Here is a 26,114-nt window from a genome sequence, read left to right as displayed (position 1 = left end):
GAGTTTTTACATTTGTAAAGGCTTCCTCTTTAAGTTTTTTTGAACCAGAGTTTGTAAGGGCTTCAAGAAAATTCAATCATTTCCAGGTTGAACAAGTCGAAGAGGGTTGGACAAGAACCTGCATTTCTCTTTTCTCAATTTCTGGCCAGACCAAGAGGGAGTCGGGAATGCATGAGTAGTGGAAGTAGCAGAATCTGGGGTTTGAGGATTTCCAGATGCAAATGTTGCAGGGGAAGTGAAAGGAGGGGGAGAGGAGGATGCCTGGGGGGTGATGGAGCAGGGTGGTGGCCCAGGAGTTCATCAAGTGAGAAGACAGAGAAAGCCCAGAGACAGGAGGTAGGGCCTCATCTAGTCAAAAATTGGAGAATCCTAGCTTCAGAAGATGGGAGCCCCGAAATCTGAGCTCAGGGAACTTAGAGTCAGAGAGTGGGGTACTTCGGAATCAGAAGATGGGAGGGGACCATGAGTGATGCGAAGGTACCACAGAGGCCGATGTCAAACCAAAGAAATCTCAGAGTAGCTGCCTCCGGATCATCCTCCTCCACCACCACCACCAGGGGCTGAGGTATCGGAGGGCGCAGGCCGCCAGGCCTCCATGAACACCCCCAGAGACTGCGGATTCAGACTTCTGACTGGTGTCGCATCCTCTGCACGCTTGCCTTGGCCCCACCCCCAATTATTTCACTTCTCAGTCTAGTGTTTCCCGAGGTTCGCCGGCAAGAATCCACCCAGCAATTATCTCCCCTCTTGCGCGCATGGGGGGACATTAACCACGAACGCGCTGGAGAAGAAAGGTACAGATGGGTCTTTTATTGAACACTTGGAAATGTTTCCAAGGCTTTTGTTTTTTTCCCCCATTCATTCCTGCCGGATCACTGGGATCTGCCAACTTCAGTCCCAAGAGGTTGCGGCCGGAGAGCCAGGCCCACTCGGAGCCCCCGCTAGGGGGCGCGCTCTGGCCGTGGCGCTGAGCCGAGCCCGAAAAGGGGGCTGTCGAGGGGAGGCTGGGGGTGAGGAAGACTACAGCCCAGCTCGGGTCCTCGCGGCCTGGGAACTGACACACGCTTGGGGTCGCTCGCTGCATCTTACTCGAGCGTCAGTCTGTGCCCACCTGCCCCCACCGCCTACTCCGTCCAGGGTCGCCCGGAGCAGCAGCTACTGAGTCAACGCTGCACAGGGGACGCCTGGACCCTGGCCGCAGGCGGGGTCCCGCCGTCCGGGGGAGGAGAGGAGAAAGCAAACGGTGGTGATTACAGGGCTCAGTAAAGTTTCCCTTTCCCTCGGGTCTGGAAACCTGGAGGGATGGGTGCGGCAGGAGATGGGAAGCTCCCGCCTAGAACTCTGTGAGCGCTCGGAGCCCAACTACCAGCCTCTAACCCGTGAGAGGGGACACACGCCCTGTCTTCTGACGGGAGGCTGCCACCAACTCGCCCAGCTTTGTCCTTGGAGCAAAGCTTGAACAAGCCTGGGTTGCCGCCTGGATGGCTGATGGGGGTGGCGGTGAGGGGGGTCTCTTTCCTCTCTGGTTCTTGCTCCCCCACCCCCTCCCCCCGGCTGCTGACGAGTAACAGAAAGTGAGAAAGTTTGCAAATAAGAAGAGTTACCCTAACAGCCATCGCACTAACGCGTCCATACCTTGAGGGCTCGGCCGTGGTCCTCGGGACGCTTCCAAAAAAGCTGCTTCCCAACAAACCTCTCCCAGCCAAGCCCTAAATGTGGAACCCACGGCTTAGGCGGAGGACACGGCGAAGAGGGAAGGATTAGCAAACCCGAGAGAGTCTTCCCAGGAAATCCAAGTTCTATCCGTCCCTTTGGACCTTTCCACGGGCTGCTCCTTTGAAAATACGTCAACAAATAAACACCGTCCACAGACAAATCCCAGCAGCCGTGGGGAGAACTGAGGCAGGGTAGGAAGTGGAGAGCAGGCAGGAGGCCGAGAAGGCGAGGGACAAGTTCTAGGCAAGCGGATTATGTTACATTTCCTCCTAATACCAGACTTCCAGGCGGAGACACCTCGATTTGAGCATAAAATGCATACCCTGAAGTGGATAAGACTCTGAAAGCAGCATTTGAGGAGGTTAACCTTGACTGGTTGGAGTTGGGCGGGGGGCGGGGGGGGGGAAGCAAATATTTCTGTTTGTGCCCTCCGGCTCTTCCCAGCACCGGCTGTCAATCCCGACGCTTGTTATCCTCACAAGGCTTCAGTTTGTTTGCCTGATCTCAGCAAGGTTTTCTTCCACAAGTAGAACTATAATTGCTATAATTCTACTGTATCATTTGGATCATTGCAGTATTGTTGTTTTCTCTCTCTCTCTCTCCCTCCTTCTAACGCTGCAATAACGCGCTCCAGTGTTAAATTAGCAGGTTGCGGAAGACCATAAATGAATGAAAGTTTGTTTAAAAAAAAAAAAAAAGAAAGAAGAAGAAGAAGAGATTTAATAAATAAAACAGCAAAATGACTTGGCAAAGTGGATATCACATCACAGAGACTCCGTGCGTGTAATCAGATCTTATTGTCTTCCCTTCCAATGGCTTCCAAATTGGTCGCTGGATTCCAATGAAGTTTATTTCTATTGTTTAAATATATGTTTTGAAGAGGTTGATCATAATTTAAGGGGACCTGAGACTTCCGCTGGAACTGGAAGCCCATCACAGCTTGATTTATCTATGTATATATTGCACAATAAATTAAAACATCTCAGATGAAAAGTATGTGAGGTTAACTCTGTTCCAAACATTCCCCCCCTCCGATAATGACATCTAACTACCACCCCCTCTTATTCCACATTTCTTGCAAATATAATTTTAAAACTACAATGTAGAATTAGCTCTCAGAAAATAAAGGGGTTTCTTCCACTCTCCTCTTCTAGGTAAATTATTATTTCCAGTTCTGGGAACAAGCCCCACTTTCCACCATAAACAACAGTTATAAACACTTGTGACTTCACTTCCAGCCATTATTGTCATTTTTATTATTTAGTAATTGATTTTAAAAGCAGATGAACTGCACACCATTGTTTTCCAAGCAGCCCAGGAAAAGCAAACCAACAGCTACAGACCCCAGAGATAAGAGGAGCCTGGACTTGTGAATAACAAGGTACAAACGCAAGTGATATTAACACTGAAATGAAATTACTTTTGGTTAGTGGGTAAAAGTGAGGCATAAAGAAAGTGAAGTGTCATTTTGCTGGCAGAGTAAAATTAAATTGGGCAAAACTGTCAGTTCTTTCATATATAATCCTATCGCCAAATTCTTAAAAGTCTGCCCACTCAACACATCAGTTACATTCTTCCTATATATTAGGGGTATCATTTTATTTTTCTAAAATGACATATAGAATAACATATGTATATATTTATATCTCTTAAACCCATATCCTGATTGGACATTGTGGAGACCACAGCATAGTCTTATGTCTCCCAACCCAGCACCTTAGAAAAGTTTTCTGTCATTTTTAAAATTTAATCTCTTAGAAATAGCAAAAGTCAATTGTAGATTTTTGAAGTTGGATATTGAATTGTGACAAAGGCGGTCTCAGGGCCACTGGGTGTAGAGCTAGATCAGGCCCTTCTCCCCGAGGTGAATGAACGTCTTTCCCAATAGCATCCTCCCTTGGGAAGATTGATTAGAAAATAACAGAAATAAATAAAATAACAGAACAAATAAAACTAGTGTTTTCATACAGGTCTCCACTCAAAATACTTTATATCCCATTAATAGAATTAGATCTAATTCCAGGGATCATTAAGTCAGAATCAGAAATTCTTTGTTAACCTCCCCTTTTACAGTGGATGATTAAAATTAGAATACACCCCAGCAGAAAGTCCGACTTCTTTTAAAAGAAGAACAGCTGCACAAGGGGGAGGAGGGGGATGGAGGCGAAGAAGTCTTCCACCCAGAGAGATGAAACTCCGTTGGGCTCTCAGAAATGATTTGTGCATTTGTTTGTCTTTTTGTTTAACATGATCTTTCTTGGACTCATTTTTAGCCCACTCCCTGCGTGTGCGGAGCCTACTCTGAAGTCACGGAGCTACCCGGCAGCCGGGTCTTGTGGATTTCCGACGCGGGGCCCGCAGGGGAGGGAAAAGTGCCTGTCTCTCCGAGCCACCAAGCCGCAGGGGCGCCAGCGAGGGTCCGAGGCTGGAGGCTAGGAGGAAACCGAAGCGTCTTTACTCCTCTTGGCTGCGATGAGACCCGCGCGCCCGGAATGGGCTTTCGGGGCCGCGGGAGGGAAGGTGGGAGGAAGTCAGCGCTCAGGATGTTAGTTTCAAGCTGAACCTGACGGTGTAAAAACACCGAACTCTTGGTGAGGATGGAAAAGCAAGGAGAGATCCCAGGTGACTTGGAATCGCAGAGAGGGCTTAAAGGAAAATGAAATGTCAGCAATGGCTCGGGTTCTCCTCCGTTCCCCACCACAGCCCGTCCATCATCCAAGTGTAGGAAAAACGGGTGAGAATTAAGTTAAAAGCCAGGGAGAGAGACAGAGAGGGACAGAGAAATTCTTTATGCCCTGTCTTTAACAGTAGTAGTATCAGTATTAGTATTCGCATTATTAATGCGCCTGTTCCCAACCTTTCATTCCCCGCTCCCCCCGCCCCCCATCCCTCGACCAAGTTTTGTCTTGAAGGCTCTTGCCAGGCCAGCCCGATCTGTCTGCTACCCACCCACTAGCATCCAAGAGTTATGCAGATGTTTGAGGCTGAAAAAAAATCTCAGTTATGCATCCTTGTATTTTTAAATACTGACTGTAAGTGATTCAAGTATAATCCTTTGTAAAACGCTTTTCTCTTTGACACACGGAAGGTGGTTGAGAGAGGAAAACCCGGCGTGGATTCCCCCTCCCTGGCCCCTCTCTCACCCACCACCCTCGCCCCAACTCTGCCAGCGTCGGGGCCCCCGTAAATCCATAGGAACCTGCACCCAGGCAGGGAAGGCGTCCGTGCTGGCCCCTGGCCCAGGCTCGACACAACTTCAGTCGGAGTTGGGTTTTGGTTCTCGGCTCAGGAAGCTGTATGGGAAGAAAGGCGCTGTTCTAAGGTTCATGCTCACCTTTGCTCAAGGGAGCCAAGTCATGAGGATTCAGAATTTTAGACGCTTAGATTTGGCTGCAGCTGAATTTGGGTTCCTTCCACCCCGGAGAGCTCAGGGATCCCCGAGGATTCTGCTCCCTAGGTGCAATTCGAAGGTGAACAGCCTCAGGGTGACGGCCTAACAGATACGAATTTGGGGGGGGGGGAGGAAGAGAGTCCAGGGAGAAAGAGGAGGTCCCCAGTCACCCCTCCTCGCTGGTGATGCTCTCCAGTCCCTTTCCACCCAGTAGATGCTCTAGGGAAGGCCGCGCGCCTATGGCAGAGCTTTGTCTGGAAGGGGGCTTTTCCCCATTCCAGAGTTTTAAACGGTGGCAGTGGCGAGAGCGATTGGGGGACGCTACAAACAAGAGAGCCACAGTCGGGCTCAGGGTGAAGATAGACAGCGCGATGCCCTGGTCCACAAGAGAAAAGCGAACTCCCAGATGGCAGATGTTTGCTTCGGGCTGTCACCCTGGGCCCTCTACGCCTGTCCCGCATAGAGACGACGGCAATTGAGCGCCAGTGAGGTCAAGGTGGTGTCCTGGGAGCCCAATATTGGCTTTGAAAAATGCCAAGTCTGAACACGAGCCTCGAGGCCTCCCCTAGAGGGAGCGAGGTCCTCGGGTTGGTGGAAGGGACGCACGCCGCCCAGATGGCACCCACAGGCCTGGCATCCCAGTGAGCTAGAACTTCGGCCAACATTAAAGGGTCAAAGGAGGAGCTGCAGGAAGAGGATGGCGGACTTAAGAAAGTTGTTAGTTTAAAAAAAGAGAGAAGGAAAGAAAGCAAAGGAAAATTGGCTCTGGTGCGTGCCCACTGCCCCCACCCCCGCCTGCCCCTCTGGAATCCAGTCCGGGCTTTGCGCCGCACCCACAGCCCGACGCAGCCCGGCCTCTGGCGAGAGCCAATCAGAGGGCGCCTCTCAGCACGTGGAGGAGAGAGACTCCAGAGCTCAGCGCCCGCTGCTCACTACACTTGTTACCGCTTGTCCTGAGCACGGAGAGGGCGAGCTCGGGCCGCAGGCAGGGCGGGAGCCGGCAGCCGGCAACCGAGTGAGGCGGAGAGACACAAAGATCGCAATAATATCCGTTATAACCAGCTATCTAATCCCACTCCCAACACACACCCATCCATCCCACCCTCCGGGAGAGGCAGCCCGCGATCGGCTCTCTGCGCCCTGGGAAAAAGCCCCAGCCATGAGCAATCAGTACCAGGAGGAGGGCTGCTCCGAGAGGCCCGAGTGCAAAAGTAAATCTCCAACTTTGCTCTCCTCCTACTGCATCGACAGCATCCTGGGCCGGAGGAGCCCGTGCAAAATGCGGCTGCTGGGAGCCGCGCAGAGCTTGCCTGCTCCGCTGACCAGCCGCGCCGACCAGGAAAAGGCCGTGCAAGGTAAGGATGCGCCCGTCAGGCACTTACTAAGGGCGTTAGGGGCTGATTCGAATGTTTGATTTTCGGGGTCCAGGGGCCTGGGATTATCAATTTGCAGAGGAAGGAAGGAGAGGGCATAACTCTGAGGCCTGCTGCCTCAGAGAGCATTAAACATCTCGCCAGGGGCTGTCTCTCCTTCCCTCCCTCCCTGCTTCCAGAAAAAGGCCCATTTTCGCTTCCGGAGCCTTTAGGTTATCGGTGTTGATCGTTAGGTCATTCAAATGCCCCTTTTGGTGGCCTTGGGTGTGCTCTGAAGAGAGGCGACAGGTCAGAAACAGTAGATGGCCGCTGGACCCTTTTAGCAACAACTTGATGAAGACAAGAAGCCCAAAAGCTGGTGAATCAGGGTCTCCAGGCTGAGTGAGCCTTGGCCTTTCCCCTTTGGAAGATTTCTGTATATGCGGTGTTTCGGTTTTATTTTTAAATTGTAGATTACTTGTGACCTTTTAAACCCAAGCTTTGCAGAAAACATCTTCCTGGGATTCTCCAAAGTCTCCTTAATGTATTTAAAATGTATGAAATGTGTGACTTCTGGGTGCTAATTTTTTCTCTGCTATTTTATTTTTAAAAATAGAGTCGAGTTGTTTAAAAGATTTTATGTTTTCTGAAATTACAATTTCCAGAATAACTGTCCTTTTGCCCCGAACCTGTTACCCTCAAGTTTTGCCTTGAGCTTGCTGCAGAGGTGTCGCAGGGAAAGGAAAGAACTGTTGGTTTATTTTAAAATCCGCAAACCAGCCGTCCAACCACAGCGCCATTTGGACGGCAGGAGCAGACGGTTGAGAAGGGGGCGTTTAAATTAAATTGAGTTTTTTCTTTTCTGTTTTTAGCCTTCAGTGGCACCTATGCCAGGCGCTTCCTCAAAAGGAAGGAGCGGCCTGTGCCTCCTGCACTCCGAGTCCCTCCCTGCCGCAAGCCTTTCCCAGAACATTCTTGCCAGGATGATTTTTCTTTGCCTTTTTGTGCAAGAAGACCCACCCCACCCTCTCCCGCTGTGGGCTGTTGGGGTGCAGCCTGCACTTGGGGCCACAGGGCCGCTTCCCATCCCGCAGCGGTGGCCCTCAGGGCTGCACGCCTCTTGCCATCCCTTGCCCTCCTGGTGGAGCAGCGGGCAGAGGTCGTGCGCAAAGTTTTCAGGATAGTAGTGATTTTTTTTTTTAAGTTGTAGAATGTTTTCGGATTTTCCTCTGCCCCAAAATGGGAAGGGAAATAAAAGCAAGAGAGGTAGGAAAGGGGAAAGAAAGAGAAAGGAGTAAAGAAGAAAGGAGAGCGGGGAGAGGAAGCCTGCGAAAAGAGAAAGAAAAGGGGAGAGAAGTAGAAAGAGAGATGAGGAAAAGAAGGGATGGGGAGAAAGAAAAAAAAGAGAAGGAGAGAAAAATTACAAGGAAGGAAAACAGGGGCAAAAGGAATAGGTAAGGGAAGGAAGATAGGAAATAAAGGGGGAGAGTGAGAGAGGGAAAGGAAAAAAGGGAGAGGGGAGGGGAAAAATCAGGAAGCCAGAGAACGGGAGAGAAAGAAAGAAAAAGAAAGAGCAATAAACGTGGAGAAAGACGCCAAGGCGTCGACGTCTGGTGGTGCGCGGACTCCGGAAACCTAGGCCTAGGCACCGTGGGAGCGACTGTGGGCGGCCCCGGGCAGCCGCCCTGGAGGGGACTCCCTGGCCTGCCGGCTGGCTGATCGCTCTCCTTTGCCCGCAGGCTCCCCCAAGAGCAGCGGCGCCCCGTTCGAGGCCGAGCTGCACCTGCCGCCCAAGCTGCGGCGCCTGTACGGCCCGGGCGGGGGCCGCCTCCTCCAGGGTGCGGCAGCGGCGGCGGCGGCGGCTGCGGCGGCAGCGGCGGCGGCCGCCACGGCCACGGCGGGTCCACGGGGGGAGGCCCCTCCGCCGCCACCGCCAACCGCGCGGCCCGGGGAACGGCCGGACGGTGCAGGGGCCGCCGCGGCTGCTGCAGCCGCTGCCGCCGCAGCCTGGGACACGCTCAAGATCAGCCAGGCGCCGCAGGTGAGCATCAGCCGCAGCAAGTCGTACCGCGAGAACGGGGCGCCCTTCGTGCCGCCGCCGCCCGCGCTGGACGAGCTGGGCGGCCCGGGGGGCGTCACACACCCGGAGGAGCGTCTAGGCACGGCCGGTGGCCCGGGCAGCGCCCCGGCTGCGGGTGGCGGCACCGGCCCCGAGGACGACGAGGAAGAACTGCTGGAGGACGAAGAGGATGAGGACGAGGAAGAAGAGCTGCTGGAGGACGACGAGGAGGAGCTGCTGGAGGACGACGCCCACGCGCTGCTCAAGGAGCCCCGGCGCTGCGCTGTGGCCGCCACTGGCGCCGTGGCCGCAGCAGCTGCCGCTGCAGTGGCCACCGAGGGCGGGGAGCTGTCACCCAAGGAAGAGCTGCTGCTGCACCCGGAAGACGCTGAGGGCAAGGACGGCGAGGACAGCGTGTGCCTGTCTGCGGGCAGCGACTCGGAAGAGGGGCTGCTGAAACGCAAACAGAGGCGCTACCGCACCACGTTCACCAGCTACCAGCTGGAGGAACTGGAGCGGGCCTTCCAGAAGACGCACTACCCGGACGTCTTCACCAGGTATGCGCGTAGGGTGGTGGTCATGGCCGCAGCGGTGGAGGGCGCACGAGGGCCCCAGGGAGGGACGGCGGGCAGGGACCAGGCCTTGGGGCGGGCACTTGGCTTCTGGACTCTGCGGAGGAGGGCCCTCCCAACACACCCACCCTTGCTCACCCTCTCCCCCTATCCCCGCTTCAGGCTTTAGGTTTAGGCTGGAATGGTTTCTCGACTTCCCAAGGTCGTTGCAGTTGAATATTTTCAAATTACAAGTTTTAGTTAGAGAGAGGAAAAGAAACAACCTCTCCAAAGAGCGCAGGAACGCACCACCTTGGAGACGCGCGCGCAGCTGCGCGCACAGACACAGCCTCGCACAGACACAGCTTCGGGCACCTCGGCCCGGCCAGGTCCCCTGCGAGGCTCGGGAAGCGCTGTCCGAGGTCGTGCGGCCATAGCAAAGCAGGGGCTATTTTTGGTTGCTGTGCTGTGCGCTCACCACCCCCGCCTGGTGCCCCAGGAGCCTGGTGGGTATCAGTTACGCAGTTTGCAGTGAAGCTGGAGCCCGTGCCAGCGGAGAAGGCCTTTAAAAAGATCCGAGTTCTGTCCTTTCAGGACTCCTGAAATAACCAAAGGAAGTTGGAACTGCGCAGTGTTTGGTGTCTGCACACCTGAGGGGCCCCAGCCAGAGTCTCCCCTTTTACTCTCTGTCCTCTCCCGACACATGCATTAAACCCACCGTGCATTTAATGTAAACGGGTTTACCGGGTGGACAGTGATTGCTGCAAGCCTGGCAAGCAGTAGACGAAGCAGTTGGGGGAATTTTCTCTTTGGATCAGTGTCCAAGCTGGGTGTTCGGCCTGGTCACGCTCCACCTCCCACTTGCCCGAGTTTCTCTCTGAGAAACATGGGTGTGTGGGATGACTGGGTCCTTGGCCGCAGCTTGTTCAGCCGACCACCTGAGACGCCGGCCCGGCTAGGGGGTCCTTCTCTCCCACCCCAAGGCCAAGTTTTCAGCTCAGGCGAGGAGCCAGGGTTAGGGCAAATATTCCCCAGTGAGGGGGAGAAAGGATCGATGACTGCCTGGCCTTCCTGGAGCGGGGCTTGTCAAGCGCGGGCAGTTCCTTCGAAGGAGACGTGCGCAGCTTTTCAATGTGCATTTTAGAAGGGGAATGCTGCCCGCCCCTTTGAACCAGAGGAGAAATCGCTGCTTAGGGCTCGGGAGGCCGAGCTAACTACAAAATGTAGTTGGCCTGGCAATTGCCTAACTAACCCGACACAGAAAAGAGCGGATTTAATGCCGGGCAAAGTCACTCAAACCTGGTCATCCCTTGGGCTACGCTTGGTCTTCACCTGTGTCACCCAGCCCTTTCCTTATCTTTAAAAAAGGAACTACATTTAAAAACCGAAGTGTGTTATCAAATAGTGAATTGGCCGACCAGCGTTTGCGTTTATCATACGTGTGTATTTCCAAAGAAGAAACTGAGCTGGTGCCAGTTGGCATCCAAGTCCGCCCTTTTTTAGCTTCTGGCGGGCTTGGGGGCGGGAAGGACCGAAGTGCCTGAGGAGGGGCAGCTCCTCTGCCCCACCCCCACCTCCTTCCAACCCAGGGGTTTGAGCCCCTTGGCTCCGGCCCCAGAGCCAGCCTGGAGTGCCGCTTTAGATTTGCTGGTGCTCACTGTAGCAGGGGGCAATGGAGGGCACTTATGGAGACGGTTTTCCTCTGATGCCGAGGTTTCAGGTGTGGACTGGGGGCTACCGGCAGGGCATCTCCGGTTCCCCAGCTTTGGCAGCCCCCGCTCTTTCATATTAGCGAGCTGAGGGCCAATTATTCTCGGCGCGCTCATATTTTTGGTAAACAGGTCGTAAGCCGTTTTACAGCATCTTAATGGTTTCCTATTTGCCTTAATTGTTGCAGTAATAACTGCAATGACGGGGTAGGATTTCAGTTAAATTGACTTCCCCTGAGATGGGCAGGGTTTGTAGTGGGCACTGGAGTCAGGAGTTGCGCGGAATTTTGTTTAATCGAAAAATTACCCCACTGAACTTTTAACAAGCTTAACATATCTGCAGAATAAAGGGGAGTGTGACCCAAGGGGATGACAGAGGGAGGAAGGTGGGGGGAGAGAGAGATGGAGGGAAAGGCAGAGAGCTGGAAAGAGAAAAAGGAAGGAGGGAAGAGAAATTTTTTTTAAAAAAAAAAAAGAAGGCAGAATGAAACCAAGAGGACAGAAAAATATTTTCTTAATTGAGTGCTGAGTTCCTGTCCCACTTAATATTAAGACAAAACAGGGTATAAGCAGTGTGTGTGTGTGTGTTCTAACTGTGGCTTAAGAGAGTGACAGAGAACCTGTGTACCCAGGTTTGTAGACTCAGAGACTCAAGAAGCCACCCTTGTCATACATGAATATAGCATAATTTAATAGATAATATCCTATATCTGGCAATGTGCTTCATGTTTTTGCGTTTTCAGTCAAATAGTAGGCACTCCAGGGGTGATGGAATGGCGATACCCATATGTTTGGGGGTGGGGAGCAGACAGCCAGGGAGACCCTAGTGGAGTAGGCCTGCTACGGAGGAGGGGATGGCTGAGGTTATTGCTGGGGCCTGCAGTGACCTCCTGCCTGTGTGTTGCTTTCTTATAGGGAGGAACTGGCCATGAGGCTGGACTTAACTGAGGCCCGAGTCCAGGTGAGAAGCACAACATAGAGGGAAGAGGGAGGGAGGAGGGCCAGGGGCCGGTGGGAGAGAGAGATGGGTTGCTGGGTGGAAGGGTTGACATCCCCTTCACAAAACCAAGAGAAGCAGAATCAGAATAGTAGACCCAAGCACTCTCACACACACAAAGATATTCAAAACTTAAGACCTGGGAGGTGAAAGGGGGAGGTTTCTGGGTTTGGGAGCCCAAGGAAGGAGTCCAGGATCAGAACAAGGGCTTTAGAGTCCCTGAGACTGCAGTTGAGGAGCCCTAGCCCCAAAGACCCTATAGGAAACAATCCACCAACCTACTTCTCCTGATTGAAATAATGGGATGGAGCATGGATTTGGTTGTTAGACAAATCCGCTCAGCTCCAAGCAGGTATTTGGCTGCGATTAAGTCTCCAATCGGGCTTCATAAAAGCCCACTTAGTGCTAGAACAAACAGGGCCATTTGAAGGCAAAATGCTGTTTGATTTCCCCTCCACCCCGCACAAGGAGCTGGCTAATGCTATTTGATTTCCCATTTTTTATAGCAATGAGCCCACATTGATCTAATAGGGAGTGAGTGCAATGCTATTAAAGGTGTTTGCAGCCCCATACCAGAGTGCATTTCCGAACCCAGGCCTCATAACCAAAGAGACGATCAACACTGAGCAGCCCCGATGGCCAACAGAAAACAGATGTCCCCGGGTTAGGAGCTGAGTGAATCACTTTACAGTCAAAATCAAGCGCTGATAAAGCACAATAAATTCCATATGGCTCATTTAATACACAACAGCTTCTTGCATTAGACGGCTAATGATGAGGCCTGTCCCCTCCTTTCTGTTGACACATTTCTCCATTGTCAAACAGAGATGTGACAGCAACTCCGTATTTTCAGCTCAGGGGAACGAGTCGTGGGAAAGTTAAATAACTTTTAAAAAGAAAGAGAGCGCCCCCTCCCTTTCTCCTCTCCCCCTATTCACTGGAGAAGATGTAATTAAGTGAATATGAATTATTAGAGTCCTTTCGTTTACCTTTGGGGGGCCTCAGAGGTATTAATTCAATAATGAGGAATTGCAGGGGGACATCTTGATAATTGCAATTGAGCCGGGAGAGAGGGTCTGTCTGTAAAAAGGTTTCCACGTCCTTTGAGAACATTCTGAGTCCACTGCCCCCAGTCCCCTTCTTTCACTGCAATCAAGGAGTGGTGGATATTCTCGTCTAGACAGATTTGGATACACAAAAGCTGCCCACCCAGCCCGGTCCCATCTACAGTCTCACTTTTTCAAGCCTCTGGGTTTCCACACTGAAGTGATTCTGAAATTCACAAATAGATTATTTGAAGGCTGCAGAATGGTGTGGATGGGCCCCCTCTTGGCAGAATTGGAAGTAATCGACCGATTTGGATTCTTGATTTTTCTTGCCCTGGGGGGCTGTCTAGAAGTCAAACCAAGCTTAAATGCTAGTGCTGGTAACAACAAGCCCCAGTGTGTAGATTTGAAATATATAGATATCGTCCACATTTTAAAATATGTTCCTCTGGGTTAATTTACGTTATATTTGAATATAACTTTGTATAGTCCTGGAGTTCATTCTTAATTTTCAGACTTGCTTGCAGTTATAAATCCAGCCCTAAAAATATTAATGCCTTCAGGGGAGAAGGAGCATATCTTCTCAGCTGTGGGTGTGATGAGCAGGTCACATAAAAATAATTTCGTGCTCCTGGGGTTTATTTTTAGATGATGGTAGCTGCCATGTTTCAGGTAAAGGTCTCTATTAAAACTGCCTTCTATTAGCAATTAGGAAAATACCTCAGGCTGAAAACCTCCTCCAAGCCTAGAACTATCTTATTTAAATAACGGATTTAAACCACATCTCCAAAAGGAAATAAAAGACTTGTTAGCGCTGAAGATGTGAAAAGTCTATACCTGCCCTCTGATTTCTTTGCGCCCAGGTATTGCCGCCTACTTCATCCATGTAGTCATGCCTTCCTGCATAGAACTGGGTCCTGCGGGGAGCCCCTGCCAAGAGCCGGCTGTGTACCCCAATTTCATTTCATAGAGGACTGACTCCCTGAAACGTATGCTTGCTAATTAATGCGAGCATTTATTTCTTCCCTCCCTCTCGTCCCTCCCTGAACCCCAGAACTCAGCATAGTGCTGTTAGGTGTTCAGTAAATATTTCTGGAAAGAATAAATGAACTGTCTCTCCACTTCCCTCTTCCATACAGAGCAAGAATTTTGCCAGCGCTTGCGTAAATCTGAAATAGGTGAAAATAGCTGATATGCAGTAAAACCAGCATGTCCGTCATCTCTTGGTGGCTGCCCATTCCCTGGAGTCACCATTGAATGGATGCTTTCGCTTGCTTTATTTTACCCAGTCCTCATAACAGTCTTATGAATGAAGTTTTATTATCCCCATTTTACAGATTCAAAAACTGAGGTTCAGAGAGGGTTAAGTGACCTGCCTAAAGATCCCAGGAAGCAAGTGTCAGCACAGACTTTTAAACTTTGGTTTCCCCAACTCTAAAACACACTGAACCACTTTCCTTAAACTTGGAAAGCTGGCCCAGTTGGAATGCCGGCAGAAAGGGTTTGCTTGCTCTGCGTTTCCTGCTGGCTTGAAGTTGCGGCTCCTATTCATTGCTCATTTGGCCCCAGAAGTGTCCGAAAACAACCTGAGGCCTAAAAGGGGCAGATGGGCGCGGGCCGCGGTAGAAAGGAAGGGGGCCCCCGCAGCCCGCCGAGGGAAGGGGCGGGTACAGGCTCGGTGTGCCCACCCGGCCGAGCCGCGCCGACCCTGGGCTCTCTCTGCCTTGCAGGTCTGGTTCCAGAACCGTCGAGCCAAGTGGCGCAAGCGGGAGAAGGCAGGCGCGCAGACCCACCCCCCGGGGCTGCCCTTCCCCGGGCCGCTCTCTGCCACCCACCCGCTCAGCCCCTACCTGGACGCCAGCCCCTTCCCTCCGCACCACCCGGCGCTAGACTCTGCCTGGACTGCCGCCGCTGCCGCCGCCGCCGCCGCCTTCCCGAGCCTACCTCCGCCTCCGGGCTCGGCCAGCCTGCCGCCCAGCGGGGCGCCGCTGGGCCTGAGCACTTTCCTCGGAGCTGCAGTGTTCCGACACCCGGCTTTCATCAGCCCCGCGTTCGGAAGGTAACGCGCGGCTTCGGAAGTCTGTCTGTCTGTCTGCCTGTCCGCCTGTCTGTCTCTCTCACCACACACACACAGGCTGGGGGCAGGGAGGAGGCAGAAGTAAAACAGGGCTACAGACATCTTTTTCTTTGGCCTAACCTCACAGACTGTAGTCAAAGAAAATACTCTATAATTGCGCCTCCAAAAAAAAAAAAAAAAGTGGGTCTTGAAGGGATTGACTTGGAACTGAACACTGAACGGGAAAGGGGAAGGCAGTGACAGTAACGACAACCGTGATAACCGGGAATGAAAGCTGTAAAAGTACAATTTGAAGGCCGTAACCACTCCTACCATAGGTAGTTATGCGAGCAAATATGTACAGGTGTAGGCTAGAGAGCAGGGATGACTTTTCAAGTTTTGCAAAAGTTCTTCCTCATGCCCCCAAACCTGGCAGCCTGAGGGACACAGCCCTGATCCCCATCGGAGCCCTGGAGCCACCAGGCTCTCTGGGTGCACAGAATTCTTTCTTCTGCCCCAGACTCCATCTTCCTTGTCACTCAAGTGACCTGCTGCCAACGACACCCCCATATGCGCAAGGCCCGATTTACACGGCAGTACAAGACAACGAAATAAAAGAAACAGTTTATCGTATAACTCCTTTTCTTTAAGTGAACATCGAATGAGGAAATAAAAAGTCTGTATAATCACACAGACAAAGAAACAAAGGAGGGATGTATTGTGTTAGAGAGCGCAGTGAAAATCAAACTGGATGCAGCTTCAGTGATCACTCTTTGGGAGAACAAAGAAATAATAGAGTCATCCAACTGCGCAGCTGCTTAACAAAAATAATCTTACAGAAAATTAAGACTAGGAGTAAACTTAGTTTCTTGTAACAAACCAATAAAATAAACAGCGAGTGCACTGAAGCAGTTAGTGACTCAGTTTACCTAATGGAACCACGCCACCTCCGGGTCACACTTTATCAGTTCTTTCTGATAAAAATTTTAAAGTTCTGTGTCTCCCCTCCCTCCACTTTTTCCCTCTGACAAGTGACTTGTAAACCCAGGCGAACCGTGGCTGGAGGACCGAGTTGCGAGATTCGGAGAGGCTGGAAGAGGATCTGGGCTGGGGTGGTTCGAGGAGTGGGCGGTGGGCTTGGGAGAAGGAGGTGGCACTCCGTGAGCCCAACTGGGCTCATTTCTAACCCTGGAAATCCCGAATTGGCCCCGTGGGCCTGCAGCCAGAGCCCTCAGGGAGGTGATCCGGAAAGCCCGGGGGGCACTCCAAGGCGTGGGCGTGGAGGTGGTGTCCGGTGGCCCCGGGCGTCTCTGGCCACAGCTACAGGTCCCAGTGTTGCGAGCATGGGGTAAAAGCGTCACGCGGGGTAATCCCGGCGCTGCGGGGAGGCGGTGGCGCTGGCGCGGGTCTCAGGCTTGGACATCGCCTTGCACCGCGCGCCGGTGTCATGGGTCGGGGGCTCCCTGAGGCCAGAGGCCACAGGGGTGCAGGGAAGACAGCGAGGCGTTGGGGGGGGCGGGGTTAAGAGTGTCGCCGCGCCAGGACGTGGAGCTGCTGGCAGGTGACTCCCGCCCATAGAGGGGAAATCAACAGGCAGTCGCCCTTCAACCCCACCCCGCGGGCACCTGCTGGACGCGGGTCGCTGAGCCCCACGCAGAAGGGCGGCTGCGGTGGCGCGGGTGGCCCGGGAGGCCGGCGAGCTAGGCCTGTTTCTCCGGGGCGCAGAAAGTCCCGGGCAGAGGAGCCCGAGGGAGACCTCAGAGCCTGGCGCGTGGGTCTGGGCAGCTGGAATCCCACCTTCTCCGTCTTTTTTTCCTCCCCCCTCCCACCATCCACCTTCCCTTCTCCTTTTGCTCTCCTTTCCTCCCTCTGCATTCTCTCCTGGAAGATAGTGTCATTGCAGCCCCTGGCCTTGGAATACACTGTCCGATTAAGCGAAACCACCGAATCCACGAACTAGGCCGTGGGGCTTGGGGTCTGCAAGCCCGCCTGTGGACCCCGGCATGGCCCCTCGGGGAATATCTGGACTCGGTCTTCTCCGCCCCGCCCCACCCCGTCGGTTCCCTGCCCTGGGAAAGCCCTCTCTGCTGGCTCCAGCCTTCGCCCGTGTCCGCTGCCCACTGCCCCGCCGCGGCCCACCCGGGTCTCGTGGGTACCGCGCCCCTCGGCTGCCGCAGCGACAAACGGCTGAAACGCTGCCCCAGGCGCCGCGCACAGCTCCCTAGGCCATGACCGCGCTGTTTGCTCTCCCCGCAGGCTCTTTTCCACCATGGCCCCTCTGACCAGCGCGTCGACCGCGGCCGCGCTCCTGAGACAGCCCACACCCGCCGTGGAGGGCGCAGTGGCATCGGGCGCTCTGGCCGACCCGGCCACGGCGGCCGCAGACAGACGCGCCTCTAGCATAGCCGCGCTGAGGCTCAAGGCCAAGGAGCACGCGGCGCAGCTCACGCAGCTCAACATCCTGCCGGGCACCAGCACGGGCAAGGAGGTGTGCTAAAGGCTGCCCTCCACCCCTGCGCCCTGCGCGCGCCCCTAAAGGTCACCTCACTCAGCACCACTCAAGACCAAATGGAAACAGAGGACCAGCACACTCCCGAGACGGCACTGAGAGAGCACAGCCGCCTTCGCAGCAGTCTGGACGTGGGCAAGGCAGCCCACGGCGCTCCGGGACGTGGCACCTCCTCGGCTGGCTGTCCCCCTGCCCCTGCTCCTGCCCCTTCCCCTGCCACTGCCAACCTCGCTCCAACTCCAACGTCCACTCTCTCCCGTTCTTACTTTCCTGAAAATATCGGGGAGGTTTTTTCCCCTAGACGCCTGATATTGAAGTAAAAAATTTAAAAAACCCAACCTTTCTTCCTCCTGACACCCCACTTAGCTTTTTTTTTTTTCTTTAATAGCATTTTGGCGCTCGAGGTTGATCTCCCCAGCATGGGCCCCAGCGTGAAGCCAGGGCCCGGGAAGCGAACGCGAGCCTGTAAGATAGCTAACAGTGCACTTAAAGCAAAGGGGCGTCTTGTTCTTGTTCTCTTCTTTATCATACACCAACCAAGGTTTTTATATCAAACCAAAGGGAAATACTCTGCTAGAATATGGACTGTTGAAGTCACCAAACTGTGATTATTGATTCTGTACATACCATTGTTATTAAAAAAAAAAAAAAAAAGAACAGAGCTTTGTATATTTGAAATGTTATAACGCAATTGCACTCAGCGTGGTATGGTAAAAGTTTGTCCTCCTGTAGATTCTTACTGTGTTGTAGATACGGTAGGGTTCCTAGACAAATATTTATGTACTCAAGCCCTTTATTTAACTTATTAACTGTAGAGGCTTCCGAAACCTTCAAGATAAAGGCAATGGTACAGTACTTTTGTGTAATGTGTAATTGTTATCACTTTTCCTTGCTATCTAGTGGAGAAGTGTCACGCTCAAAATAAAAAAATTATATGTTTAACAAAACGAAGTGTGAATGTTCTATACAGGCGCAGAGGGGACAGTAGAAGCCCCCACCCCCACCCCCTGGGAGTCAAGGGTGGGCTCCAGCGTCCAGGCATCTCCTGGGATTATCTGCACACGCGTTTTCATGGCAGAGGCCCCTGGTTTGAATCCGATCCTCCAAGGGAACCGGATTTCCTGCAAAGGTTAAGGACTCCGCCGCGGTACTTCCCACGCGCCATCTCGGCTCTCCCTGGCTGTGTGGTAGCAGGAGCTGGGGGTCCTGGGCCACGGAGGTGGGGTGGGTTCCAGGATGGGTGGGTGGATGGTGGGCGTTGTTGACGATGGAGTCTGAAATTTGAAGCAAGCGGGAGTCTTGGCTCAGAAGGCGAAGGGAGCTATTGGAAAGTACCACGTAGCAAGGAAGTGAAGTGCGCAGTCCGAGACGACAGGTACTGGCGAGAACGAGAAGCCCAGGCGCTCCCTTCCGAGGGGGCGGGCTCCACGGCACGTTCACAGGGAGGAGGGTGTGTGTGTGTGTGTGTGTGTGTGTGTGTGTGTGTGTGTGAGTGAGAGAGAGAGAGAGAGAGAGAGAGAGAGGGAGAGACATGCTGGAGCAGTAGTGATGGAAAGGCAGCGAGGGGTATCCAAGTGGCAGATCTTAACTCGACAAATGTCATTACATCACTTATCCAGGCATTGGTAAATGTATACATTAAAAAAAATCTAAACAACTCAGGTTTCGTGAGGAGACCCAAACAGATTTGCAATCCTTAACCACTTCGGCGCACCCCTCCCTCCCCGCGGCGGAGACCGCAGCTTCTCCCTCCCCCGGGCCCTGCCCGCGCCCCTCCGGGTGACCGCTCTGTGGAAGCCCGCCCGCGGGGGCTGGGTCTCGCCAACGCTCCCAGGGTGATGGGAAAGGGAAGAGAAGCTTAATTAGTTTCAATTTGCTGTAATTAGCGCGCCGGACCTTTGGGGAGAGGGGCAGGCGGGAGGGGTGCGGGGGTGCCGCGGCCTGACTACGGCGATCACGGAGCTGGGGCCGGCAGCCCCGCCACGCCACCGGCCAGTCGGTCGCCGCGGGGGGCGCGGGTTCGTCTCCCGGCCGGGGCCGTCGGGCTCCGCGCGCGCCCTGGAGGAGGGGGGCCGGGTCCCCTCGAGGCCCAGGGCGAAAGTGTGCGCGGCCGAGGGGAGGGTGCAGGGTCGGGCAGAGGTCAGCGGCCTGCTAGGAGCGGCGCCCGCCTGGGTGTGGGCAGCCCGCCCGGCAGTTTCGGCGCTGGAGCCCGCGCGTCCCGGGCTCGCCCTCTATCCGGCACCCCCCTTTACCCGCCCCCCCCGCTTCAATCTCCCCTCCCCAATCCCGAGTCCAGACGCCCGGAGACCCCGCCCGCCCGAAACGTTGGGGAGCGCGCCTACCCGGCTCGCCGGCTGGTGGCCGCTTGGGCCTTCGGGTGGATCACCACCACCCTACGCTGGCCCTGGACAAACGAGGGAGGCACTCGCAAGAAGGGCCCCGGCCTCGGGTATGGGGAGCGGCCGCCAACTACCATTCCTACCACACACTCCTTTTCCGGTTTTAGTAGACCCAGTGGGAACTTTCTAGGGCCTTACTGGAGGTCTGCGAGTGTAAAACTCTGACTCCACATCCATAGGGTCTCCCTGAGGGAAAGCAGCCTTCCTGGGGTGGGCAGGGCCGCTGGAGAGTTTGGGGAGGAGATGGGGGACTGCTGGAGAAGACTGAGGGAAAGGAGTTGGGTGTGTGGTTTTTTTTTTTTTTTTTGTGGTCAATATCAATTTTTCTTCGATTTGGCCTTTTTGTTTAGTAGGACTTCTTTTCCCCCCTCCAGGCTGCTAGTTGGATGGTATACGAGAAACAGTACCATTCTTCCTGTTAATGAACTCTTTTTTAAGTCATCTTTTCTCATTTGACCCTTCCATGGAACAGAAGCAAATTGCGTGAAATTACCTCCAAGGATTACATTTATTACTGGCCAATGAGAACCCCTCGCCTTGTTTTACAAACTCTTAATCCTATGTCATTCTGATGCTGCAAACAAGCCCGGTCCTGGGCCTCCTATTCTTTCAACTTTCCCCAGCTGGAGGGACCTCATTCTGCACTTAATATTCCCCATAAATATCACACGCTAAAGACCCCCTGACTTCCAGCAAGTCCACATTAAACATGTGACATGTCACGCATGACAAACTCTGAGTATCTTTTCAAAGCAGCATTAAAAGCAAAGAAACCAATTTTCTTCTCCTTCCAAACCTCCCCAAGTGCTGAATGATGGGGATTGGAAAGAGCCACTGGAGCGTACTTAGGGGGATTTTATGAGATTTTCCAGAATGATTTAATCTTATTGTGAGCATTATTAATGAATGGCAACCCAATTTGGCCCCAATATCTGGGAACTTGGTCACAATACTGGGAGCGGCTGACCCCCCCAACCTTAAGCAAACCTTTTCCACCATGGAGGAGGACGCACAGAGCCCCAGGGAGTTTGCGAGAGCCCAGTCCAGGGCATGGCTCTGTCCCGTCACACCCAAAGCAGAATGGCCCAACACCTGCTTTCCCAGGGCCACCCCCACAGCATCTTGGGGTGAGGGGTAACTGAAGCCTGGAACAGGCCTCTGTAGGAGGGTTGAGGGAAAGGGGTAGGTTAATTTGCTACATTTTCAGACAGGTTCACCAGATCTGGAGGAGGTCCTGGAAGGCAAAAGGGGCGCATCTGGCATATTATCAGAAGTGTCCTTCAGTCACCAACTACCCATGACCCGAACTGTGGACAGTAGTCAGGGCGGGCATCTTAGGCGTGTGGTGAGGAAGGTGGCAAATGGAAGAATTACGGAGACTGACTGTTGAAGTTTGGGACTCTTTGGGACTTGAAACTCAGACTTAAACTGTAAGTCCATGCTGAAATGGTCTCAGACCAGTTTCCCATTTTTTCTCTTACACCACACACCCTGCCCAATTGGGGCAAACATTACTGTTGTTTTTGATTGTAGTATCAAGAGCCAAAGCACCCGTAGTTCTTTTAGTATCCTTTAAGTGCGATCTTACTAGAGTGACAAAAGGGGCTGATGTGAGAGAAAAGGAAATTATAATAGGTTAACCCAACTTGCTCGTAGAGAAAAAAAAATGTGTCTGTGAGCATGTATGTGTATGGACAAAACTGAGTGTGTCTGAATGAAGGAGGTCTTACATGGGGCCTAAAATTATATTTTGGAACACAGAGGTCCCTGGAACAACTGTGTATTTCACTGATAGTAGCTGCTTGGCTGGGGGGTGGGGAGAAGAAAACCCACTACCTGACAGTGGGGGGGGCGGGGAGGTGGGGGGGTGGCACATTTTTCAGAGGAAGAAGTCTTGCTGTCCCTGGACATTATTAAGGGTCCAGTTTGAAGTATACATTTTTTTTTTCCTTTAAAGAAAAGGGAGCGATTACCAGTTATACATTAAGAAATGTCATTCAGTCATTTTTATTCATTCTCCGGAAATCTTCGTAAAAGCCTGAATCATACTTCTACAAGCAGCAATTTTGTTAATCCAGGGGGTTATTACTCTGGGCCCTTATTAGGTTCTACACCACTGCCAAGCAATCCTATAACCCTCTCAAAAGAAGTTTACCTCCCTGTTATAAAACCAGTAGTGGTATTTATACTGTGCAATAATTAGTGTATTACTTGAATCCACTAACACGTTCATTTTATCTCTGCACAAAACCTCTAGTCTGCTTATAGAAAGCTTGTGCCTCCTTTGGTGCTGTTAAAGTGGTGAAAGAGTGAATTGAAGGCTGGTTGCACTTTCTCCTTTTGCCTCGCCTTAATTCCCATCTCTTTTTGCTCTCATCCAATTAGCACAGTGTATTAAGCGGTTTATCATCTCATAGTCAGCTATTGAGAGAAACAAGGCGAGCACTTTGCAATAGAACCTGCGCTCCTTTGACACCCTCAGGTACTTACATATTCCACTGCGCTATGAATAATAGAGGAAGAATGGAGCGCTAATTCCCTCATCAAAGAATGCCTTGTCTGCTGCTTTGCTCAACAACACCATTCTGATCAAAAGAAAAGCAATAAAGCTTAGCATAACAAAACGAAACCTACTTATTAGCTTAGTGGTTAAATTAATGCAGAGCCGCTGCTATTCAAAACCAAGGTTTGAAAACAGCCTCCAACAACCTGATAATGCTGCCTTCGGGATGAAGGAATTTTAATCTGAAATTTGAGGCTGGCTGAGATGAGTTAATCTATTAAACTGCTATAAGGAAGCTCCACCACAAACTGTTCAATTAAGAAATATTTAGGTGAGAGAGAGAGAGGAGAAAGGGGGGCAGGAGGGAGAGAGGAATAGGGAATGGCAGCTTTAAATTTGGGATGAGAGCATGGAATTAAAGGGTTGGGCATCCTGACAAGAGGGTCGGGGGCTTGGTGTTTTTCTTAAAACCCTAACACAAACAGGAAAATCTGTTTCGTTTTTTTTTTTTTTTGAGTTTCCTTAACATTGCATCTTCCGCCAAACTCATTTTAAATGATGTTTGAAGAAGTATGTCGTGGTGGATGGTGTGTGCTGGAGGTAAGAAGTGGCAAGGCCTGGAGACAGAGGTGGTGGTGAGGGGCAGTGAATTCCTTCCCTTTCACCATCTCCCAGATCCCAGTCTTGGAACTTTCATTAGCCCCCACATCCTGGGCAGCAGTCATGAGATTTACGCCATCTGTTTTCTGGACAAATTAAAATCTTATCAAGCATGCTCTGTGGGATTTTCCACTTCTGGCCCCCTCCATGCACCTTGTATGTAGGAGGGTGGAGGGTTAGCAGATCGTCTCCAAGATAAGCTTGCGTACAAGGATCTGTTGTAGGTCAGATTGTAGTTCCTAAATTAAACAGAAAAGGTGCCCTTTCCAGAGACAGGGGGCTCTGAAAAGAGCAAGGTTCTTTTATGGTAGAATTTCCCAACTGGCCCAGAGGTTTACTCTGGCCCATGGAGAGTTTAAAGTTTCATTTTAAAAAATTAGTTGTCTTCCTAGAAAGAACAGAGGAAAATTAAAAATAGTAAAAAAAAGAAAAGAAAAAAAATTAGTTGTCAAGGTTTAGAAATCAATAAGCTTTGTGGATATTTAGATTCCTGGCTTCTCTTAAAAACTGGATCATGTGGCCACACTGGGCCATGTCCCTCCCAGCATCACTGAGTAGCTGCTGGCCCCTTTGGACAGGACCTGCCCACTCCTGTTTGCCACAGGCCCTGCCACTCACTCTGGTGTAAACCCAGTTTGCTTCATCCATTCACTTTTTGCATCTGAGTTTAGGATCAGTGCCAGAGTCCATGGAGACCTGAGGAGATCAGCTCTCTCCTTACAAATAAGATGGGCCAAGTTTTCACATCAGTTCTGCCTGGTGCACTATCAACCAATGCAAATCAAGGAGTAGAAACATCTCTCAGAGAAAAGAATGTGATATTCCCATCTTCCAAAAGAGATCTCCTGGAATTCTTAAAGCCACAGTTTCAACTTTCCACAAAATTCTGGAATCCTTAGGTGCCTGGAGTTCTAACAGATCCCAATATGAAAAAAAATGTCTGACATTCTAGAGAGATGGTCCTTGCCCTCAGGGTGTTTATAATCTAGAGGCAGAGACAAGAAACAATCCAGTGAGAAGTTACTTGAGTCTCCTGGAGTTTCTTGATGACCAAGTTCAGGATAATGATTTATATTTAATATAATCCCAGATCCCAGAAATCAAGGAAAACATGCCTTCCCTTCAGAAAGCTTGGGCTCTGGAAGCACACTTTGGAGAACCATCTCTCTAACCTCATATGAGACTAGCCATTACTCAAAGAGTTGACCAGGGAAGCAGTAAAACCACATTAATCCCATAGTTCCTGAAGTAACTTGGGTGCTCTAGCTTGTGACAGGCCGCAGAGCTTACACAGTACCAAGTAAGTTAATTAACTGACAGGGCTAGAAACCCACAGTGTTTCTACTTAGAATCTCAAATCTCAGTCCAAGAGCTGGAAGAGAAAGGAGGAGAGGGATGAGAGCCAGAGGGGAGCTCAGGAAGAGAAATACAAAGAAAAAGCAACATAAAAGGCAGCTTCATCTCCACTGTTTAACCTGTCAGTATTCCTTCACTAGGCGGACCTCTCTTGGGGGTGCTTTTCTCCCAGGGGCCCTAAACCTTGCTCTTCAAAAAGACACGCTGCTGGGCTCTTGGCTTGGCTCTCTGTGGCTCTCCAAGACTGCAAAGCACATGAGAAACCATACTTCCTCTCTTAAATGACTTAAAGTCACAGAAATTCTGAATGCTTCTCAGAACATTCCACCAAATATCATGCTGTGCACTCCTGAGTTGGGTTCTGATAGAGGTGGCTATGAAGAAACTGGGCTGAGGTTTGAAAGGGGGATGGCCTCTAGTTTTATATATATATATATATATATATATATATATATATGTATGTGTGTATGTAGTTAGGGGTCTCACTCTGTTTCCCCAGCTGGCTTTGAACTCCTGGGCTCAAGCCATCCTCCTGCCTCTACCTCCCGAGTAGCTGGGACTACAGGTGTGTGCCACAGCAACTGGCCCTAGTCACATTTTACTTCTTGCTGCCCCTGTAGTCAACTCTTTGGACCTGGTAAGGATTCACCACAACTGCTTTCCCTTCAGAAAACTTTATTTTTATGTTTAAGGCACAACACACTTTTTCTTTTATAAAAACACACAGGTCAACATTTTTAAAAAACACAGCGTAGTTGTACAAGAGGAAACATTTATTAGTATAATCTTACCAATAATGTAAGAGAGCAAAGACCGCCATACTGAGATACATTTTGTTGCTGCCATAGAGGGTCCCATTTTGAAGAAATGAGAAAATAGCAAGCACCAGGGCAAACTAAGCATCCCCCCTCAACCACCAATTTTTCTGAATACAACACAGTGATCCTCACCCCAATCCTTACACATGTTAATGAATTGTTAGGGTATCACAGGATTTTCAATGCGCTTTCTTGTATAAACCTTTACCTGCACTTTCTATGTAAGGGGCAAAAAGGGAATGTGAGCATAAACCACCTGCTCAGTGTGTGTCTGCTGGATTTTCGAGCGATTCAATAAACAAGCCTGCTCTATTTAATCTATTTAGTGAGTGCAAGGCTTCTAAATCTCCCCCTCAGTTACCTATATAAAAGACCAGACTGGGGCCGGACGTGGTGGCTCATGCCTGTAATCTCAGCACTTTGGGAGGCCGAAGTGGGCGGATCACAAGGTCAAGAAATCAAGACCATCCTGGCCAACATGGTGAAACCCGGTCTCTACTAAAAATGGAAGAAAAAAAAAAAAAAAAAAAAAAAAAAAGACCAGACTGAAAAGGACAGCCACTCCTGGATGGCTGGAGAAGCATTTAGATTAGACTGATTTTACTTGGCACCTGAAAAGGCAAAACATCAGCTCTTCAGTCAGGCTCTGAGAACCTCTCTTTCTGGGGAGGGGACCTAGGCTAAAGGCCCTGGGGCAAAGCCTGGGGTCACTTCTATTCCAGCTACGCTCAATCCAAGTAGCAAACCAAGTAGCAAACCGGGTCTTCAGGTGCTTGCGGAGGGGCTCTGGAATTGTGTTTTAAAGCAGTATATCTTCATATGAAGACAGGAGCTTCTAGGATACTTAGGAACACTAGACTAAACATTTTTGCAGTTCCCCTTCCTGATCTACATTCACACACACATATGAGACACAGTCCCAAGGGAGAAACAGATGCTGGAGGAGCAGTTAGGGCCAGAGCAGAGGCACAGAGGAAGCTGGGACTTTTCAA

General features: G+C 51.4%; 1 protein-coding gene across 1 annotated transcript; it reads left to right on the top strand.

Annotated features, from left to right (window-relative positions):
- The first annotated feature begins 5,878 nt into the window (after nt 1-5,878).
- On the top strand, nt 5,879-18,333 carry ARX (aristaless related homeobox). Its single transcript, XM_032286167.1, has 5 exons — nt 5,879-6,462; nt 8,199-9,075; nt 11,694-11,739; nt 14,552-14,880; nt 17,134-18,333. Exons 1-5 carry the CDS (start codon nt 6,267-6,269, stop codon nt 17,372-17,374), a joined length of 1,689 nt encoding a protein of 562 aa, XP_032142058.1. The 5' UTR covers nt 5,879-6,266; the 3' UTR covers nt 17,375-18,333.
- The last annotated feature ends 7,781 nt before the right edge of the window (nt 18,334-26,114 follow it).

The sequence above is a fragment of the Sapajus apella genome, unplaced genomic scaffold (assembly GCF_009761245.1).
Source record: "Sapajus apella isolate SASKATOON/1434 unplaced genomic scaffold, GSC_monkey_1.0 scaffold17, whole genome shotgun sequence".
Taxonomy (NCBI): domain Eukaryota; kingdom Metazoa; phylum Chordata; class Mammalia; order Primates; family Cebidae; genus Sapajus; species Sapajus apella.
This window is presented reverse-complemented; position numbering and strand designations above follow the sequence as displayed.

What these genes read in the sequence shown, in the direction of transcription:
- ARX (XM_032286167.1), top strand. Translation starts at nt 6,267, where the DNA reads ATGAGCAATCAGTACCAGGAGGAGGGCTGCTCCGAGAGGCCCGAGTGC. An exon ending in CCAGGAAAAGGCCGTGCAAG is followed by an intron (nt 6,463 to 8,198) that starts GTAAGGATGCGC and finishes CTTTGCCCGCAG; the next exon opens with GCTCCCCCAAGAGCAGCGGC. An exon ending in TAACTGAGGCCCGAGTCCAG is followed by an intron (nt 11,740 to 14,551) that starts GTGAGAAGCACA and finishes TCTGCCTTGCAG; the next exon opens with GTCTGGTTCCAGAACCGTCG.